General features: G+C 40.4%; 1 protein-coding gene across 1 annotated transcript in view; it reads left to right on the forward strand.

Moving 5' to 3' along the window:
- The window catches only part of LPP (LIM domain containing preferred translocation partner in lipoma), a 565,263-nt gene extending 543,678 nt beyond the window's left edge, over positions 1–21,585 (forward strand). The window contains exons 10-12 of the mRNA XM_082654321.1: positions 12,885–13,063; positions 18,687–18,807; positions 20,074–21,585. Coding sequence (XP_082510447.1) covers positions 12,885–13,063; positions 18,687–18,807; positions 20,074–20,202 — 429 coding nt within the window. The 3' untranslated portion in view covers positions 20,203–21,585. The remainder of the gene's footprint in view (positions 1–12,884; positions 13,064–18,686; positions 18,808–20,073) is intronic.
- The last annotated feature ends 348 nt before the right edge of the window (positions 21,586–21,933 follow it).

Genomic DNA, 21,933 nt, shown 5'->3' on the forward strand with positions numbered 1-21,933 from the left:
TCCCTCTATCTGCGTGTAGTCTCTTCAGCATGGCAGCTTCAGGGTAGCTCAGCTTCTAACATGACAACTCAGGGCTTCAAAGGTATGTGTCTCAAAAGAAAACCATCTCTCGTTTTATGAGTAGCACTGGGAGTCATACAGCATCACTTCTGCCGCATTCCATTGGCCAGGCAGTTACAGATGTCCTCCAAGCATCCATCTCTCCCTGATGGACTGTCAGGATCACACTAGAAGAGGAGTATATGGGATGAGATATGTGTTGATGTCCCATCTTCGGAAAGTACACTGTGTCATAGCATATAGACAGATGACACTCTACACAGGGTCTGTGCTCTAATGAAGGTATGAACCGTGCCGTGAAAGGACAGAAGAGTAAGGAAGTGATTAGTAAGGAAGGTTGCATTCACATGCCCTGGGTCATAAAATCTGAGCCATCTAACTTGTTAAGAAATGTTCAAGGCAGAGGCAACCGTGGATGTAAAATCATGCAAGAACAAGGCGTGTGAAGTGTTAAAAAGTTTGCATTGACAGGTTAAAGACTGTATTGGCGGAACGGTGGGGTAGGTGCCTGGAAAGGGAAGGGAAGACAATATCCTGAAGGGCCTTGAGAGTTAAGTTGAAAAGTTCGGCACTGGGGAGTAGTGACTGGCTTTAGAGCACAGGCATATTGGATGATGCTCTTGTGTAATCTCCATCCACATTCTTTCCTGCCTTTGATAGTAAACATATCATCTCTGTTAAAGTTTGCTTCCTAGTTTAAACTGAACGCAGACTCTAAACCATCAAATCATTTTAGATTTTTTTTTTTTTTTTACCCCACCACAAACAACTCTAGGATGGCATGCATTTGAACAAACCCAAAGTGATTTCACTCTTCTAATTTTCAGAGCTCTTGGCTAGATGCAGAGTGAGAAATTCATACCTTTTTCAAGTAGCGTGGGTTCTTTTTTTCCCCAATTCCTCTCATCCATCTGGTTCTCTGGAGGTCTTGGAATACAGGAAAGTGTTAGTTCACTGTGCTGAAATCCAAAAAAGACTGCTAAACTGTGAAAGAAAATTTGCATTCCAGGGGCACTGAAAGAGTTAGTCCACCACCCTTCTGTAGCAGCAAAGAGAAAACATCTGTATTTTCTGTCCCCTTTGTTCTTCAGTAGTTACAGAATGGAAAACCCTATATTCGTTGTTTCTGCCTTTCTTACCTACTTAATGTAAACCACTTTCGGCACGGTGAGGGTAGAGAGAGGAACCAAAACATGGAATTATTTTATTTCTCGGGTCAGAAAATATTACAGCCAAGATACAGTCGAAGGAAAGGAAATCACTTCACCGGCTGCACTTTGTACTCTTCAGAAGGTCGTGACTAGGGGCCGGAGCCCAGTGTTTGACATATACATTGACAGTGCTCTGCTCAGAAGGAAACTACACAGTCGCAGCAATGATGTTGCCATGTCGTCATGGGCTTTCTAAGTGATGATGCTGTCTTTTGTCTTCCACCAGCAGAAGTCTAATTAGAAGGGCTTGTTTTCACCAGAAGCCAAGTCATTGCCAAATCTGTTAGACTGATCTCTAGAGAATGGAAGTTAGTTCATGGCCCTCTGGCTGTTCTCTTTGCCACTCCCAGGAGTTAAAGGCTTAAAAGTTTTCTTTCTTTTGAAAGAGGATCAAGTTTGGTTCAAACAAGCTTTTCTGTCATCCCCAGAAGTACAAGGAGAGACCTTCTGTGACCCTAGTTGTTTGGCCCAGACCACTTATGGCTTGTTATAGTTTAGGAAGTAATTGCAATTCATAAAGCCAGGTAGAAGATAAACATCTTGGCAGAGCTGAGTTTCAGGCAGTTCTGAAGGGAACCGACACGTGAGCAGAATGGTATTGGGAACACTTCTAGTCTCTGCTTGCAGGTCTTGATTCTAATGGATCATTCACAATAGATTTAATTCGGATGTGAAATGCACAGGCAGGCAGTCATTGCTATGTATACATGGGGCTGAAAACATCATCACTGAAACCCCAGTTTTAGATTTTGCCCCTGGATGGATCAGTTACCCATGGTAGACAAATACAATAAGTTAAAAGAGTGTTGTCCTACCTACTGTGTTGTGTGATTAACTTCAGGTCATCTATATTCTTAGCGAAGTTTGTAGCACAGATTTTTCTGAGAAACATAACTCTTGCTGAGGTAGAACCAAAAAACCCAGGAATTGGAAGAGACCTTAGGTAGTTAAATGTCATTTACTTTTTTCGTTCAACAAATACTTATTAAGTGCCTGTTAGGTGTTAAGTACTGCTCCAAAGGCTGTGGATGCAGTCGTGTCTCAGGCTGATGGGGAGGTAAGCACTAAGTATGTTGGCAACTAAATCCAGGAGGTGATATCAGATAGTAATAAGGACTGTGAAGAAAGTAACAGGGTCATGAGCTAGAGTCTGGCTCAGGAGAGGGGACTGCTTACATAGTGTGGTGACGGAAGGCCATCTGAGAATGGTGATGGAATTTCAGGTCTGTCTATGGGAATAAGTGCTATTGGATGACTCTTGGGAGTATTCATTCCCAATCACTCAGTTACTGACTTAATAAAATGTTTATTCTGTTCCTTCTGTGTGCCAGTCATTTTTCAGTGAATTGGGGGTGAAGCAGTGGACAAGACAATGAGCCCTGCCCTATTGAAAGTTTTGTTCAGCCTCAAAGCAATCATGGAGTTTCGAGGGACCAAGAGGTCTGTTAACTTAAGTCTCTTATTTTAGAGGTGAAGGAGTTTAGGCCCAGAGAAGCAAATGCTTTGCACATGCCTCCCGGCCACTGGCTGGGCTTTGCAAGACTAGAGCACAGCCCTTAGCTTAGGGTCATTTCTCTTTGTCACTGGACCATGCGGGATTTCCATAAACATCTGTTTCAACAATTCCAGTTTCAAATAGTGCTGGGCTTAGTATCAGGACCCAAAGATAAGTCATTTTCCCCATCAGGACCTCCTGTCTACTCTAAATTGAAGAGAACATGATTGAGGGTGATTAAGATGGTGCCTCACAGGCACAGGTATCAGGGGTTTAGTTAGGGATCCTGCCAAGTGTATCTGCAGTAAACTACATGTTGTTCCATGAGGCTTCTCTGCGTACATCCTAAATGCCTGTTATGTAACTGGTCCATCACTTATTAGGTGTTCCAGGTATGTAAAATTATAATAAGAAAAATATCTGTTGAAAACAAAACAACAAAAATGAAAGGAAAAAAACACACTGTATTTTCTCAAACTCAATATACATAGTATTGTGGATGTCTGTGTGTACAGATCATATTTTCTTCTCTCCAGTGATAAGAGTAATACAAAGTAACCTCTCAGTTGATTAGTCAGAAACTGAAGAACTAATAATTAGGTTCTGTTCTCACGTGGAACAGTAATTTTACCCAGAGAAAAGCACTTTATGACAATATTTGTACATCTCTTTACATTCTTAAAGAGTGCATCTTACATTTCTCATCTCATTTAATTATCACAATTCCGGGAGGTAGACAGGACAGGATAATTATATCTCATTCTATGAATGATAAAATTGACACTCAGATTATGGAATTTTGTTCAAGATGCCGTGATATTCTAGCTGCTCTGCAAAGTGTCTGCCTCAGTGAAACTGGTCTGAATGTCTATTAATAACCTCTGTTTACAAGTTGCAAATAGCAGGCATTATAAAAGCTGGACCTAATACATCATGCCATGACGCTGAGTTTAGGATTAGCCCCTCTGAGTTACTGGCCAGAGAACCTCTATACTTATCAGTGTGAGACAGCCTTGTTTTGACAGTGACAAAAACCCAAATAATGTAATATACTCCACCTAATGATTTTCCATTGGTCGTGTAAATAATTGTCAATAACTAACCAACAAGAGTTGTCATATTCTTATTGTTAACAAGGGCCGGAACACCAAAGAGAAGTTTTGGTACTCCAGAAAGGATTTAGTATGGGGTTTGGAAAGAGTACTACATAGAAGCCAAGGTCATTGGGTAGAAACCTTGGTTTCTATACAGTGCTCAGCTCTTTCACTAGTTTACAACATTAGGTGATCAACTTTCCTGAACGCAGTGTCCTAGTATATAAGGTGAGAGAGTTGGGCAAGATGATTTTAATAATTTTTTTCAAGTTCAAGCAAACTGTGTATTTGTGAAAGGCTATATAGCACAGCAGTTTGCTAAAGGTTAATATCTCCATTCAATGTAATTGCCATGAAAGGGAACCAGATAGCAAGAGATAGGAAAAATCTGTTACTTGGAGAACAGTGTGAAGTAGAAGAATGAACAGCTTTGTCTTTGGACTTAAAAGACTTAGGGTTTCAAATCCAGCCACATTTATAGGCACATGGAATATAACAGGGGTAAGAATGCTACCATTCTACTGACTGTTGTGGAGATCAAATGAGGTCCTGGTTGTGTACAGTTACTAAACTTTAAAAACTACCAAAGCAAAGTGTCAGTTTTTGTTTTGAGAGTATAAAATGATGTAAATTACTTTTATGAAGAACTAAGGTATTTAAGGGTTTGAGGTATAATAATTTTACATAAAAGGAAGAACAGCTTTTCCACAAAATTCTCATGGAAGTAGGGGGGAACCTCTTAGGAATCCAGGAGCCCATTTTATGTTATTATGTAATCCAGTTGTCCCAGAGTATCATGCACAGAGTTCCTTCAATAATCCATTTCTTTAAGTAGAGATGTAAAATATAAGAAATTTGATGATGAAACAAAAATTGGAAATGTAGTGCTTACGTATAATAATTAAATGATCAAGGAATGTCAAATTAATTCGATCTATGTTCTACTCCTAGAATTTGTAAGAATTACACAAAACTAACATTTATTATACAGCCAGGCACTGTGTACTTGTTTTCATATATGTGATCTCATCTAGTCCTTACAACACTGCCGTGTAAATATTTTCATTCTCCTATACTAGATGAGGAAACAAAAGATCGAAGAGGTCAAGAAAATTGCCTAGATTTCAAACCCAGGTCTCTTAAATCTACCAGTAATTCTCTTACCTCACATAACAGACTCTTCTCTGGTTCCTGAGTTAACAAGTCCCAACAGACTGTACCTTAATGATGTTGTAAAGGGAAATCTATGATCTGACTTAGCTTGGAAGGAAAGGAATTCTACTCTTTTTTTCCCCTCTCACAATGATCTCAGTAGAGTGCTGTGATCTTTTAATTTTGCTCCTGGCATAAAGGTCTGACACGCTTGTCAAGTCCCAGCTCCCCCATCATTTTTCTCAAGGGTTAGGAGACGTTCAAGATAACTGTTTTTGTTTGGAACGAACTAGCGTTCCACAAGGGCTACACTTTTTAAGGTAAAATCGCACCTCTCTGGGCCTGAAGGTATAGACAAACTAAATGTCCTTTAATGGAGATTCTTTTTTTAATTCGCTAAAGCTCAGATTGTAAGCCCAACCTAAGTGCTTCAGAATAAACAGGAGGGCATTATTTACTTGGTGAAGAATGTGATTTGTGGCTCATGGAAAAATTGAATAAAATGATCTAATTGTCTTGATGTTTGTGTCCTTTCTGTGGGTTTTTTTCCCTTGTGGTTTTAAGACACATTTCTTAATTTTAAATCCAGTTTATTTAGTTCAAATATAAACAGAAAATCTTATAAGAATTGTTTTCCCTAAATTCTGTGTTAATAGTCACACATGTTTTGTTTGAGTTAGTTTAACACCAAGACACACGTCTCTAGCAATGTTGAGTTCCCTTTTACCAATGCTGCCCAATACACTGATTTTGTTACAATATTCTTCCTGTGAAATGAATTTTGTCTCAGTGTAGGCATATCTGGGACTTATATAATGAAGACTTTTGTTATAACACAACATTAATTCCAAAAAGTGTTATAATGTGGGTTTTTTTTTCAAGAGCCAACTCAAATCCCACTTAGAATAGATTCCCAGAATCGTACATCACCACCACACTGCCTGCTCCCTCACCATTCATAAGTAATTACTCTCTTCTCTGTGTTCCCATCACACATTACTCATTCCTCTATAACAGCAATTTGGTGTGCCCTTCGCCTCTAGTCAGTTATTTACAGAAGTGTCTACCTCTCCTACCATGGTGGGAACCTCTGAGGGCAGGCATGGTGTCCGTCTGTTCTCTCTTCAGCCGTACCTGCCAGGATGTTAAATGTTTTGTCCCACTCTTTAGGCTTCCTGCAATGTTAAATTATGTGGAGAGGCAGCTCTGCTTATCAGAAAATCGTGTGAAAAGTGTTTTAAAGGGTATTTATGAGAAAGCTGAGGTAACACAGGCGTTAGATGCAAAGAGTTGTGCTCAAAAAGAGTAACAGAAGTGACAAAAATAAGAATGTTGAAGTCCTTTTACTGAATTTTCAGTTACATGTTTCATAGCTGTCATTTTGTGTGTGGCGGTAATGACATCAAAAGAAAATACATCTTGATGTATTTATCAAATGGATAGCATTTGATAAATTGACTCAAAATTTTTCCTGTTTTGAAAAATGAGAATTCTCATCTACAGAGTAGGAATTTTTATTCTAATTGGAAAATCACAGTCATAGGGATGGGATATCACTAGGCTTACCATTGTTATTTTCGGACTGTTATTTTCAGTCTGTTTTGAAACACATACTAGATATAAATACAGTATAGATCTAGATTAAGATATAGATATAGGCAAAGGACACTTGGAAAGTGCACAAAAAACTTTCAATAAGTAATGCGTGCCTCCCTGGGAGGCAGAGCTGTTGGGCAGTTTTGTACTGCAGGCTTATTAGGAAAACTACCAAGATAAAATGATGTCTTCATTTGTGAAGGAAACCCAGAAGTACTGTCATTACCTGGGAAGCCTTGATTACCAGAATCAAGAATAAGTTTGTATTCCAGAATTAAAGTAGGTAATACAATTATTTGAGTTTAAATAATGTCAGTGGCATTTCAACGGAGCTTGCTGAGTCATAGCCCTGTTCTCTTCTTACTGTACCGTGTTGCTATTCTGTTGGGAACTCCTACACTTAGGCTGTGCTTCCCAACTTTTTTCACATCACGATTCATGTGGAAAGTGATGGCATTCATTCAGCACACTGGCGTGAGTAGATGAGGCTTCGCTTGGCCCAAGGTGACTGCTCAGGGCCTATGGAATCCCTGGCCCCTTCTGACCCTCCCAAATACGGTATACCTGGGGCCCATTTGAGGCACACTGTGTCTTAGCCTGCCGGTTGAGAAGCTTTGCACTAGAGACTTGTTTTCCAGGATTAAATAGAATAATTTTATTTTATGTCAAGTATCCAGAGTTTATTCGTGATGAAACCTATATTTGTGGAGCATCAATTTTATGCAAGGGTACTGTTGTAGATGCTAGGGATCCAACAATGAATTTTCTGTCTTACCCCGTGGGAGCCAATGAAATTGACAGTAGGCGAACTATCTTAAGATCTCAACGTGTTTCCTCCCTTTATTTATATGCATGTAGCTTGCCGGTCGTCAGCCTTAGATTTGTAATGTGGAGTATGTATGTCTACTGAAATATGGAATAGGTATACTGTGATATAGCAGTGGGGTCATCCAATGCATGGAGAATTAGACCTATACTCTAATTCCAAATCTTCCACTAGTAGTGTTCCCTCTCTGCACCTTAGTTTCTTGAATCTGGTAGTTGGACCAGACGGATGGGTTTTAAACTGTACTATATGGATTCCCCATAGGCTCCATCCTTTCCTGTTCTTTATCCAGAAGTGATTTTGGACTCTTTTGGATATGCTTCTTTGATAAACTGTTTCCCTGAACAAAGGATTATGGAAGAGGGAGGCAAGTGAGGGAAGTTGAAAACTTCTAGACCAGAATAATCTCTAAAGACTTTTAAAAGTCTCATGTTTTCTAACTCTCCTTTTTTTTTTTTCTTTTTATTCTTAGCTCAACAAGACCAAAACTGTATGTAGAACATGAGATGTCACCCTTAATCTTTCCAAGAGTCTTTTCTGTTCCAGTATTGCTTTGGTACCTAAAAAAAAAATAAAAAAAAAAAAACAATAAAGACTGAATATAAGATCACATTTTAATTTTATGAAATGAAAATTTTAACATTTCTAAATGTCAATACTTTATAGTCTTCCAAATCTTCAAGTATTTATGTCTCTTGATTTAAAATCTTCAACAGCGACCACACACACACCTAAGTAATATATAAATTTTAGAAATATTATTTTCTCCATCATCTAACTAGTAGTCAATGCTTATGTTACCTGTATGCTTCATGTAGATTCAGATGATTCTTCCAGCTCTTCTGACTGTGAATTAGAGAAGTTATTTATACAATATCCAAGGATAGAAAAGATACAACCAGATTGTATCTCTAATTTAAAAACAGTTGCATTGGGGGGTTTTGTGTACAAGATTTGGTGGTGATTTTATTTTTACTTTCACTTAACTTTTGTTTTTAATCACAATTGTATTGCCGTCATTTCAGAAAAGTTTATAAGCTGTGCCTTTTAGCAGTTAAATAATTTCTTGGTTTTTCTGCTACTCTTAACATCTCTTGTTAACCACACTCTCATTGAAGTAACTGCTTAAAACATTTTCAAAAAATTCTTAAAATCTCCAAACAGGGCCTAGGATTTTTAAAAAGCGTAAAATCTAGACTCTTCATTCAGCTTAATCTAGAAGGTGTTTCACACCTGGTTACTTGTTGCCTAATGTGTGTCATGGACCATGGAGGTCCTGGGCAAGGATGCTTACTGTTGTGGATGCTGTATTGCACTGCCCAGACCCCCTTCAGGACTGAGGCTCTCACTCCCCCACTGGCTGGGATTGACGGTTCACAGCTGAGTCCCTCTCTTCTTCCTTGCAAGCAGCCCGTATCCACTGGCTGGCAGATGTAGGGATATAAAAGCCCTACCCCCTAGCTTCAAGGAAAGACAATTCTGCAGAGCCATCCTAACTCCAGAGTTCTCCGTGAAACCATCAGAAGCCTTTGTTATAACTGAATCATAGTTCAATTCCTCCCTCTATCCAGATGCTTCCTGTTCTCACCCACAGGCATGAGCTCAAAGCCACTCTTCAATAACTTCTTTAGTGCAAAGCTCTGTTTCAGAATCTGATTCCTAGCAAACTCAACCTATGACCATAGCTCCACACGGGGAGAGCAGGGTGCCACTGTTTGGTCACGGAGGTTGACATAAACCTTTAAATCAAGGACATTATAATATTCGGTGTCATAGAAGCATCATACAATCCTATGGGAGTGGAAGAAGTGACTTATTTTGCTTGGAGTATAACAAAGGAAGAATTACGAAAGGTTTTGCAGAAGAGGTAATGTTTGAGCTTAACTTCGAAGAATGAGTAGGTCTTCTCTAGACAAAGAAGGATGTGAGGTAGTCTGGGTTTGTAAAAGAATACAGCTTATTAAAGATGTGGCAGAGAGCTCAGTGTGGCAGCTGGAAGGTGGGCTCCACGGGTGGGGTCCCAGTAGAGATGGGTTCAGAGCCAGGCCATTAAACACTCTACTGATTTGGAAGGTTCTTATGCTGGAGTGTCCTCTTCCTTCCTAATTCCCGTCTGTCAAACTTGGCACCCCTACTTCACATACAAGATGTAATTTGAGTAGATGTACTTAGAGACACCCTTCTTCCACTTGTTTGCTTGAAGACTTGTTATTTCTTTTTCTATTTCCTTAAATACTATTTTATTTATTAACCGTTTCATTTTAACCTGCTTCAGAAAAGCCTCATGTTTATATAAAGAGTGTATCTTTTAGTCCGGCTTTAAAATAACCTTCTATAAAAAGACACAGAGATCTTTCTCTATCGTGCTTAAAATTCTACCCTAGCAATTTCTGGAATTCCAAGTGGTAAGGTACAGTAAAGTTTAGATAGTCCAGATTTCTAACACCTCGTTTCAAGCCTCAGATGAAGGGTTGTCCAGTTGTTTTTAGTATATCTCTAGTAATGGAAACATTGACCTTTACCTGTTTCTGTTAATACTGATATATCACGGAGTAACAAAATTGCAGAGTTGGAATTAATCATTGTTTTACAGGTGAGAAAACCAAGGTCTAGAGAGAAGAAATCATTTACCTAAGGTAGATGTTGACAAATCCAGAGGGACGATTCATATTCTTCATCTAGCAACTTTGTCTCTCTATGGCTACATAATGAATTCATCAGATACCTATCTGAATTATTGGGAGGCAGGAAACGGGGGTACCAACCCCTCCTCTGTCCCTAATCATCTCCATGACTCAGGTCCCAGCTGTATCAGTCTTCCAGGTCTGTTTTCTCACCTGGGAAATCAGAGACCTGGACTAGAGGAACTCCCAGAGCCCTCCTCCCAGACATTTTAAGAGTCTTTATCCTTTCTTTAGGAGCAGATATGTCTAAGAGTCCTAGTGCGCCAGTTGAAGACTGAAAGGAGAAATAAAGAGGACGGGCTGAAGAAGATTCACACGTCCTCCTCAACCATTTGCTAGTCCAAGCTTCTAGTCAGATGCATTCTTGGAGCCTTTATTTTCTGATTTAGGGGCATTTTACAATAGTCTCACTTTAGGTATATTTTACACTGTTCTTCCTTTGTAGCAGAAATGTTCAGATTACCCGTTCTTTAAACATGGACCATAAAGTCTTTCCTTAGAAACTGACTCTACCTTCTATGCTGCTGCTGGTTTTGAGTAAATGGGCTTGAATCTTGCAGTCAAGCCTCAATGCAAACAAAAATATTTTCTGGTCAAGCATTTTCTCGTTTGTTCAACTCCATTACAGAGTTGGCTTTAAAAAAAAAAAAAAAAAAAGTTAGAACCCACAGAAGAGCAAAACACAAACCCTGGGAAGACAGTTTCCAGCCACATTAGCTCAGATCACCAGGGTAGAAAAGAACCAGGGCCTTCATTGTCGAGACCATCGTCATCTCCACTCTCATCTTATGTTCTTCTGCTATTTTAATTTCACCACTTCAAAATGGGGGGAAAATAGGTTAATAGTTTCCATGAGTTTAGACTGTGACCAGAGGCATACTAAGCAATTTCAGAACCTCCAGCAACCGCAGCTTGGAGGAGAGTACGGTGACGGATTTACTGTCCTCTGGATTCCAGAGTTAGGGGAATCGGGCCAGCACTGTGATGCCAAAGTGCGATGTAAACAATATTCCTTCCTTCATTCTTTTCACACACATTCATCCTGAGTTTCTTTTTATTCCAGGTAGTATACTGGGTGAAGCATGGGACAGAGAAATACATTCTTAAGGCATAGTCCCTGCCCTTAAAGAATTGCAGTATAGTAGAGGAAATAGACATATGTGCAAATAATTTCAATACAGTGAACACTGTAAGTGCTTTAAGCAGCATGAATTAAGTGCTCAGGAAGGGGAGAGAAAGAAGCAATTTATTCCAACTGAAGGCATTGAGGAAGGCTTTACCGCCTTCTGACCCGTACCTTGAAAGGTCAAAATAGCAAATTGTGATTCCTTCTAGGCATTAGCCAATGCACAGAAATATGGAAGTTTCTCATAGGTTTGAACAGAAGTGAGCAGTCTGAGACGTCAGGGGAATCTGAGCCTAAAAAGGGAGTTTGCATGTCAGGTAAGGAACGAGCTATTTTCACATTGTGGAGTCATATAAGTTTTTCTAGCAAGAAAGCTGCTTGGTCACATCTGTGTTTTAGAAAGGAAACTGGAAGTCACTGTGAGGATGGGCAAGTGTTACAGGAAGAGAGATGGAAACAAGAAGCCAGTCAGGAACTGTTGCTGTAGTTGTCATCATCACACTAGTTATCTACCTATAGGCACGCCTTGCCTCATGCCCATTTAAAGGTTCTAGTGGTGAGAGGGAAATTACTCCTTGATTTCCACATCCCTTTGAGTTCTGCATGATTCTAATCAGATCCCCATCCCAGGTTTATTCTAAATCGTAAACTCATTGAGTCAGTCCAGACTTCTCAGTGGAATATAGCATATTACATGTGAAACATGGCTGTTGGTAAGAGAGCATGGTATTCTAGGCAAGGATAGAAAGTTAACAGCTAATTGTATCAATCTTTCTGAGTCCTGACTCAATAAATGGTATCCCTTTTAAAGGGGGGGGGGATTTATTTTTAAAGCTGAGCATATTTTTAAAGCCAAATAAATTGACTTTCTTAATTAATTTCTCAAAACTGGAACCCTTCTAGGTTCAACATTTCCATCAAGAGTTCACAACACTAAGCGTGGGAACGGTGTTTGAATCAAGGCTTTAAATGATCCAAAGCCTCATTGATTATGCTGAGCTCTGATTGGGTTCTGCAACCAGCATGCTCTCTACAAGTCTGGGTCATCAGAAAGACCACTCTAAAATGTTAAGATCCTTGGTGACCCCACTAGGATTTTGATGACTAATCAAGTTTTAGAAGTAATAGCGAAGTATTCTTCCAGTGGAGAACCTGGACTATGTAGTTCAGGGGTCAAGAAACTATCGCCGTGGCCAAATCCAGCCTGCTTTTGTAAACAAAGTTTTATTGAAACACAGTCATGCCCATTTACTTACACACTGTCTATGGCTGCCTTCCTGCCACTACAGCAAAATTGAGTTGCTCTAACAAAGCTAGAAGTATTTACTACATGGGCCTTTACAGAAAAGTTTGCTATTACCCCTGCTGCATTGGAAAGGAACACGAGTAGAAGTCAGACAACATGAGTTCTAAATCCTAGATTTGCCACCCAGAACCTGCATGACCTTAGAAAAGCCACTTGATCCATCTGTGTTTCGTTCTCTCTGTAATGAAGATATATACTCTGCCTTCCTCCAAATACTGTGATAAGCACATGAGCCCATGTGTTCTGTAACAGTGCTTGCCATGCTGTAAGTTACTACATAAATGGAGCTCTTCACGTCTTAGCCTAACGTTGGCATTTTTCTTTTCCTCCTCAGAATACCCTGGAGCAGTGCAGCGTGTGCTCCAAGCCCATCATGGAGCGGATCCTCCGAGCCACTGGGAAGGCCTATCATCCTCACTGCTTTACCTGCGTGATGTGCCACCGCAGCCTGGATGGGATCCCGTTTACCGTGGACGCTGGCGGCCTCATCCACTGCATTGAAGACTTCCACAAGTAGGCAACCTGCTCTCCCTCCTGCAGCCTAGGTGTCCTCTTGGGGTCTATTCTTACTGCCTGTATCCGGGCTTAACACTCCTCTCTCTCCGAGCTATAGGATCTCTGGATTTGGTGGGACGTTAAAAAGAGGTTATTTATCCCCTCCTCCAATGCAGGAATTGATATTAGGTACTCCATGTGGTCCTCCAGCCTGGCCTCTGCTTCAAGACTTCCCTGGGGCTTATCCATCACATCTTTGTGTAGCTCTAATTATGAGGAAGTTGACTTAGCCGCAGAACATGTGTCCTGGAAAGAGGCAGCATCCTGGTGTAGCTCTCCCTGGCCTAAACATGAACAAGATATGTGACAGTGGACAAATTGCCCAATTTCTCTGAGCTCTTCAGTTTGGTCATTAGACCAGACCCTGTCTTAAAGCTTCCCATCTGAGACAGCCTAGGGTTCTCTCTAGAGCTGACCTCTACGTCTTGGCCACTCTGCATATAGGAGGTTATGGGAGGGACTGGCACAGGGAACAGTTCAACCCCTCTTGCTAATGCAGCCTCTCACATATTTGGAGGCTATTTTGTGCCATTATCAGCATATTCACACCCTCTGCTAAGCTCTACCCCCACCCAGGTCTTCTCTTCCTCAGGATATTTCCTAATCTTTCGATGACGATTAAAAAGTAGAATCTTAAGGTCAAGACCGCTTAACAGATGGGCCTGGAAAATTATGTCACCACCTCCTCACTTCTCTAATTTGTCGGTCCCTCTTTATTATAGCTGGAGTTTTCATGACAATTGTATAGCTTTGCATTTGGCTTATTCTTATTTGGCCAGTTTGTTGGTTGGTTAATTGGTTGATCACATTTGTCGCATATTTCTAGGAACCACACGACAGCTATAGATGTGGTTTGTAAATGGCAGACACGGAGGTTTCTGGCTCGTGTTTGCTGCGCAGTGGCTTTAAGAACCGTCTGAGGCTCTCAGAGAGATGAAGCTCATACGGCTCACCAGTTGGGGTATCTGTTCTATGGCCCCCAGATGTGCAGTCTTGTGGGTTAATTTTCACCGCTCTGTTGATTGTCGGCAACTGGGAGGTACTTGCCACAAACAGTTTGGGGACCTGAGATTCATATTTTAAAAAAAAGAATTTCCTGACCACTTTTCAAGTAGCAGGGAAAGTGAAAGCCTCACTGAAAGATGTGACGCTGAATAAATTGAAAAAACAAAACAAAACCCCAGAGGCAGGAATTCTCGACCTGAATTAGACAAGAAAGGGCTCACTTTGAAAGGGCAGTCACAGCATAAATTGTACTTCACGTTATTGATATTTTTAGCTTCTAATTACACATGAAAAAAAAAAACCTGCGTCTATTTAAGGGAAGTGAAAAGATACCATTGGGGAGGGTATTTCTGTCACTGTTTCTCTCCTTTCTTAGACTTACCCTAATCCAAGAAAGACTGATAGATATAATCAGAGCACACATGTTTCTGTTGCTGAAAAAGACTGATATGTTACACCCCTCAATTAAAACAGGAAATCAATTCTGACGAATGTAAGTTTATATCTATGCCATTTATCTTTCATTTCTAGGAGTGGGGAGCATAATTAGAGACTTGTGACTGGTGACATGTGTGTGGGTCTGAACACTCCAGGAAGGCAGACTTGAGCAACTGAAAGGGAAAACGAATCTGAAACCCCCAATGCTTCCCATCACCGCTAATTCAGTGGCCAGTTAAAATACAAATTAGTAAAAATCATGTTGTCTGCATGATTGGCAGGTATGCAGGGGGAGAAGCTTTTTGATCTTTTCTCTATTTCCCAAAGAAGAATAAAAGATACATTTTACAGAACTCCGTTTCTGAGTCTTGAAAGGACTGGAATAAAAAGCAGCTACAAGTCCAACCCATTAGCCGTGTCAGCCATGGACATTGCATGGCTAAGAAGAGTGGACTGCAGAGAGGGGAACGTAGCTGCCTTCTGCAGATTCCTGGTCATTCTGAACAGATCTCCCATTTGTGAGCTTTTGGGAGATGTATTTCAATTCTGTTCAACCACATCTATGAAGAGCCCTCTATGTGGCAATTACTGTGCTTAGTGCTAAAGGAGAGAAATTGCATAGGTAGAAATACCTAGAGAAGCCCGTCTGCATGGAGCTTGCCAGGAGGAGGGGAGAGAATAAGTGCAGATTCTGTGTGATAGGCACCAGGCAGAAAAGACTGTAAAGGTGACGATGTGAGGCACAGGCAAGGGCTTGAGCTGTCAGAGCCAGAAGATATTACTCGGCCCTGGGATCTGAGTAGGCTTCTGGAAGCAGAGTGTTTTAAACGGGAAATGGAGATTCTTGGCAGAAGGAACAACTTAGGCAATAACGAAGGGCCCAGAGTGAAGAAAGGCTCTCTGCTTTCAAGAAAGATCCGCTTGGCTGAAACTAGAACAGCCTGCGAATAGAAGCTATGGTGAGATGCACGAGGCCCAGGAGAAGGGATTTATCTCTCCTGCTTAGAAACTCGTCCTTTAAACTGGTGCTTCCCAAACTTCAGTGGGCTTACAAGTCCCCTAGCGATCTTGTTAGACTGCAGATTTTAGTTCAGGAGGTCTGGGGTGGGAGTGCCTAAGATTCTGCCTTTCTGACAAGGTCCCAGGTGGTCTTGGACTGCACTCTGAGTAACAAGCTTTTGAAATGCTATTTTTAAAGCCTTGCTTATGGGCTGTCCCCTCCATAACTGCCATCAGTCAGGGTTGGCCCAAATCCTCCATCCTATTAGGCAGAAACCCTTTCCCATATGTCATTTCAGATGACTGCTCAAACTAGTTACCTGGCAGACTGCCTGTATCGCACCCTCACCCCCAAAACACACACACGCACACACACGCACGCGCACACACACACACACACAAACACACACAGACTTACTTTCCATTTCACCTAAATGGCCATCTTTCAAGGCCCAACTCAATTATCGTCTACTCTAATAATCCTCCTCTGATCTCAAACGCTCCCTAAACCCATGTTTGAATTTATATCTCCTTCTCTATGTTTTATAGTTTTGTAAATTCACTATAGATAGCACTTTACATAGCCTGATTAGTAAAAAAGAATACACACGCACACACACGCACACACGCTATTTTACAGTAACCCCCTTAAATCATTTTTGCAATATGGTAGGATACGTATATATGTTAATAGAACAAATGCAGAAATATATAGAACTCCCTCACCAGTGTGATTGCTGGAGTTTGAGTTTATTTCTGTATTCCCAGTGCCAGGACAGTGAGCTCAGAAAAGCAGATTGATTTAACTGACCCTTTCACTGTGTTGAGTCTTTATTCCACTATCTGTGCTTTCTTATCAGGGATGTTACATGCATCCATTTATTTGTTTACTCAGCATCCGTTTGTGGATTGCCAGAAATGTGCCAGGACCCAATGATTAAGATCATCCCTCTCTGAGCTTTGGCTCCCATGGCTGTAAGGCAGCAATGATAAAAGTATTTCTTAATAATGTTTGCTATGAGTAAAAAATAAGGCTCAGGGTATAGAGTGCTTAACAAGGCTTGGCGCAATAATAAGCACACAATTTTAACCATCAGAAGTGTTTGTATCAAATTAATTTTATTATTATCGTCTGCTTAGTGAGCTGAGCCTTGAAATAGACCACCTGGGATTTTTAACAATCCTCCAAATGCCGGTCAAGGAACACAGTGGGGACGGTGGAAATCACTTCCTGTCTCTTCACTTTGCCTTTTCCCATCATAGAAATGAGGCCAATTGGTAAGAAGAAATCATTACTCAGCAAGAATACAGTCTGTGCCTTTCCAGAGAGGAACCTTGAGATTGAACATAAAGGCCTGAGCAACATCTTTTTATGCGAAATGTGGCAAATACTTCATTCCATTAGATATTGCCTGACTTTCTACCTTCTGCACCAGCCACACTAGTTATTTCTAGAAACTCAGAAATAGAGCAAATCCTGGCCTTTGGAAGCTCACAGTTTTGAGGTCTCCAAAGATATGCAGATAATTACTGCTAAAATAGGCAATTTCAGTGAAAGATATTTTATCCTCAAGGAGTTAGTAATCCTACTTGGGGACATTGGGGAAGACTCACAGATAAAGTGATAGGCAAGACACACTTCTGACCTCACAGACTTTACAGTCCCATTGGGTTTGGGGAAGGAAATTTTGCAGCTGATTCCAGAAGGCTGCTTATTTCACTACCGATGACCCAGATTCAAAAATAATCAAGTAGTCCAAAGCAATTTTTTTTGCCACTGAGTATGAACTTCTTGCATAAAATACCAATTATAACAACTCTGATTACTGCCGCAATTGTACCATGATCCTTTAAATTTTTCTTTCATAGCAATCAATTGATCTGCTGCTTAATTCATATTTATTTAGATTGCAGCCATACAGATGCCTTTTGGGTGCTGCTAGGAAAATTAATATGTACATATAGAGTATAATGTATGTAAAGATGCCTTGACAACCATAAAGTGCTCTGCAAAGAGTTAGATTACTATCATTATTTCTTTTTAAGTCTCTCTACAAATAGATAAATTTTAACATCATTAATCTTAAAACCATTACTGAGCTGCTCAGTCAAACTGAGCTGCTCAGTCTTTCTTTTTTAATCTTTTCAGTTCTTATCCATGTCCGTTTCAAATCACGTCTCATTTCACACCTTCATAAAGACAACACCTAATTTCCAGAAGATACATATGGGTGCACAGCCTATATTTGCAGCCTATTAATCTGTTACGAGAAAAAAAAATGTTACGGCCATTGGTCATATTAAGGAATATTAAGAGATTAGGAAATATTAAAATTCCTCACCAAGAGTTAACCTCAAAAACATATGTGTATATGTGTGTGTGTGTGTGTGTGTGTGTGTGTGTGTGTGTGTGTGTGTTGGGTGGTATATTCATATACACATACCCTTTGGAAGTTCTAAAATCCTTTGAAGAATAGAGAACTGGACAGCTTTATAATTTTTTCTTTTTAAACAAAAGTTTAACACAACCAAAATATAGGAATTGCAGATTTGGCCATAGGAAGTTTGGTATAAAGAGTATTTAAACTCGCTAACCTCTGCTGCTTTGAAAAGATACGTATTTGAGGTTTCTTGTGTTCATTCCTAGAATTCAAGACACATTTCAAAGAAGAGGCTTAATAATTGGGAATGAGGCAAAGTTACCAACCTCAGGATACTTGGGTAGGGCTTGGGGAGCATATACAAAAGTCTAGAAGCAAAAGTCAGAAACAAGTAGGGGCCTCCTTGCCTCTCTGGCTGACCTGCCCAAGCCCAGGGTTTGTGTTTGCGATCTATCCACAGGTGAATCCCACGCCACGGCAGCTCTTCATGCAGAAGCAGTTCACACACTCACTCCCCTACCTCACCAGATATCGTGGTATTTATCATCTAGAAGGACCTCAACAGTCACCAAGTGTGAGTCCCTTATTTTAAGCTGAGGAAGCCGACTCAAGGAAAGTGACTTTTGCTCAAGGTCACACAAGACAGCAGACCAGGTGTCCCGGCTCTTGGTTTACACCTTTTCTTTTCACCTCCAAGTCTCATCTTTTTGCCAGTGTCCATGCTCAGTATCTAACCAGAACTCTCTCTCCGTTTCCAGGAAGTTTGCCCCCCGCTGTTCTGTGTGCAAGGAGCCTATCATGCCAGCCCCCGGCCAGGAAGAGACTGTCCGGATTGTGGCTCTGGATCGCGATTTCCATGTTCACTGCTACCGGTGTGAGGTCTGTGGTCAGTGCCCCCTCACCCTGCCAGGCCCACTAGAGCCGGATTTTCATAAATATAGCAATTATTAAATCTGGGGGAGCCCCTAGTGCCTGTGTTCATGGGACTTGTGTTTTACAAGAGGCCTGTAACCCAGGCTGGAAGTGACAAGGGAAGCCTCTTGGCCGAGGGCCATGTCTTCATCTATACAGCAAAGGGCAGCAAGTCTTTCTCCTCTAATCTGGGTACGAAAAGGTATAAAATCATTCAGAGAATGATTTTAAAACATTTTCTTATCATCCTATGACTTACCCAGAGCCCCTCTTTGAAAGTGCTTTTCTTGTTTGCTACTAGCTCTCCTGAGTGCAGCAGTTCGCATTAGCTGTCTGCGAGAGATAGTATGAACTTCTTTATTACCACATCCTCATGAGATTGGCTCTTCTAGTCCCACGAGGAGATTTTCCCAAGACACAGGCTGGTGGGGCTGGCAGGGTGGCCCCTGCTCTCCAGGACTACAGTGATTCCATTCACCGCCTGAGCTGTAACGACCACCTGTTTCATGCAGTGTGCTCTGTTTGGCCCTACGTGCCTCTCTCTGGCCTTCACATGAGCAAAGAGAATAAAAGACTTCCAGCTTTTACACTAGGTTTTATGACTAAAGAGAAACGGTGTCCTCTCCTCCGTGCTGTATCCTTTAGAAAGTACAGCAGGTCATTTCCCTCTACCCCCTGCCCCCAAACCTTAAGATTTTATTTTCTTTCTAAAGTTGGAATAAGTAAATAGAGCCCGTTGGTGGCCCTTCTGCTTAGCAGGAGTCACTCTACAACTTAGCTTCTGCCCTGGAGTTACCAGGAGATTCTGTCCCTGCACCTGTATATTACTTTTGAGAGATCCTTAAATTAATGATAAATGGCAAAGATGAATTAATGATTCGGGATCTATTCTTGTTTTATTTTCTCTTGTGCTTGTTCTCGTTGTTTGGGTGAGGGGAGCAAAACTACTAGTTGGGAGCCTAGACCCTCAGGTTCTTCTTTTCCTGTACCTGTATTTCCCATTAAGTGATCTCAGGAGGGTCATTTCACCCTGTTCGTATTGATGTCCCCAGTCTCTACTTAAGCTTAATGCAAGGCATACCATGTTATATCCTGCAGAAGGAGTTGAAGAGGCTGGCGGTGTATGAAGAGGAAAGGTAGTAGTTGGCCTCATTATGGAAGCCTTGAATGGAAAGCAAAGGAATTTGTTTCCATTTTCACTGATATCCTTTCCATCTGTCTTCCTTCTTCCAGGATTGTGGTGGTCTCCTGTCTGAAGGAGATAACCAAGGCTGCTACCCTTTGGATGGACACATCCTCTGCAAGACCTGCAACTCTGCCCGCATCAGGGTGTTGACCGCCAAGGCTAGCACTGACCTTTAAATCCAGTCACCTATTTAGCGGTTAGTTGGTGGCTCTGAGAAGGATGAAACACAAGAAAAAAAACATAAGAAGAGAAATAGGAAAAGAGAGGAAAGGCAATCAAGCTATGGGATGGTCTCTACTTCATCCACTATTAACCTTCCTTTAGAAACACATAGAGTATGAGATGTTTTAAAGTTCTCACCAAATACACATTTCACATTTAATCATGTAGGACCTTGATGGGCCTTTGTTCCCAAGGACTTGCACATTTTTGCACGGATTATGCTCCATCCCATTCACTTCTGCATTCCTTTAACTTTTAATCCCTATGTTTGTCTCACTTTTCATCTGGTTGAATGGCTTTTTTTAGTGTGGTATTTGCTGTCACACAGCTTTTCCTGGGTGAGTTTGCCAACTCACAGGTGCTTTTAGGCTTGAAGGCTCCATCCTATCACTTCCACATTGCCAGTGAGCATAAAAGATAGCCATTCTTTTTCTGTGTATTGAAAAATAGTTCTTTCTGTTGCTCTAAACTAGTCGTGTCCCTTGGGGGAAAAAAATGCACAATTATATGTCAGGCTATAAAGAATTTAAGCTGTAAATTACATAGGTTAAAAGAAGCCCTCATTGAATTTGCAGCCATCCTAATTCAAAATCTATAATGACCAGTGTTTGGGGCTCATTTGAAAATAGATACTGGTGAGAGAGAACCAAACTTCAATATTTTTCTAAAGAAATTACAGATAGGGTATGCTGGATAAAGCATTTTGGGGTTATATTTGAAAAACTCATTATTACCCCAAAATATTATCTTAAGATTTTCCTTTTCCATGCTACCTGGACATAATAATATGGACAAACTTGGTTTTCTCTAGAATATAACATTTCCAATACTGTTCTTCTTTTCATGCCAGAAATATTGCCTTTTTTTTTTTTTTTTAAATATCCAAACACAAGTACCAAAATTGACTTTTTCTCTAGAGGAAAATAGCTATAAAGAGCGGTTTAAAAATTTTTTTTTTCAGGCCCAGGTCCTTTTTGCCTGACAGTTGCAAATCAGGGCACATAAAATTGTGTTAGTTTTGTGTAGTTTACTTTAAAAAGACAGGAAAGCTTGAAAAGATTGTGAAACCACAGTCTCATTATTCTTATAATCCTTCTGCAACTCAAATTACATACTGCAGAAGACATTTTCATATCATCGATGTGACATTTACACCACACTTTCAAAGACAATCACTGAAAAAAAATTGCCTTTTTGAGCTAAAAATATGCAGTCTCTGCCTAGAATCTTTATTCAAACTCTTATTGGGCAGTGAAATGCTTACTTGCCAGCTCCAGGACCGCATATACTTTATTACGTTTTAACGTGTTTCTTTTAAGGAAGGACACTTCTTTTAGTAGCAGGTTACTGTTTTGTAAACTAATTAAGTATCTTGGATTAAGATTAGTTAAAACTTTCTTCAAATTTTTCACAAGTATATACTTTTAAATTATGAAGTACTTTAAATATAAACAAAAGTATAAATAATAATATAATGAATCTCTGTGCCACCCAGTTTAAGAAATCAAATATAACAAATATAGCTACATTCCCCTGTATACCCTTCCCTGATTCCACAGATATTTTTTCATGATTAGAAAATGACAAAGTTTTCTAGTCTGACTTTTGTTTCTAATTTTTAATTTTAACACTCAGAAATGAAAAATTGTGCGTGTTTTGAATTGCAACCCAGGCCTCAAGAGTCC

The sequence above is a fragment of the Grampus griseus genome (genome assembly GCF_964374135.1).
Source record: "Grampus griseus genome assembly, chromosome: 5".
In the NCBI taxonomy this organism is placed as follows: domain Eukaryota; kingdom Metazoa; phylum Chordata; class Mammalia; order Artiodactyla; family Delphinidae; genus Grampus; species Grampus griseus.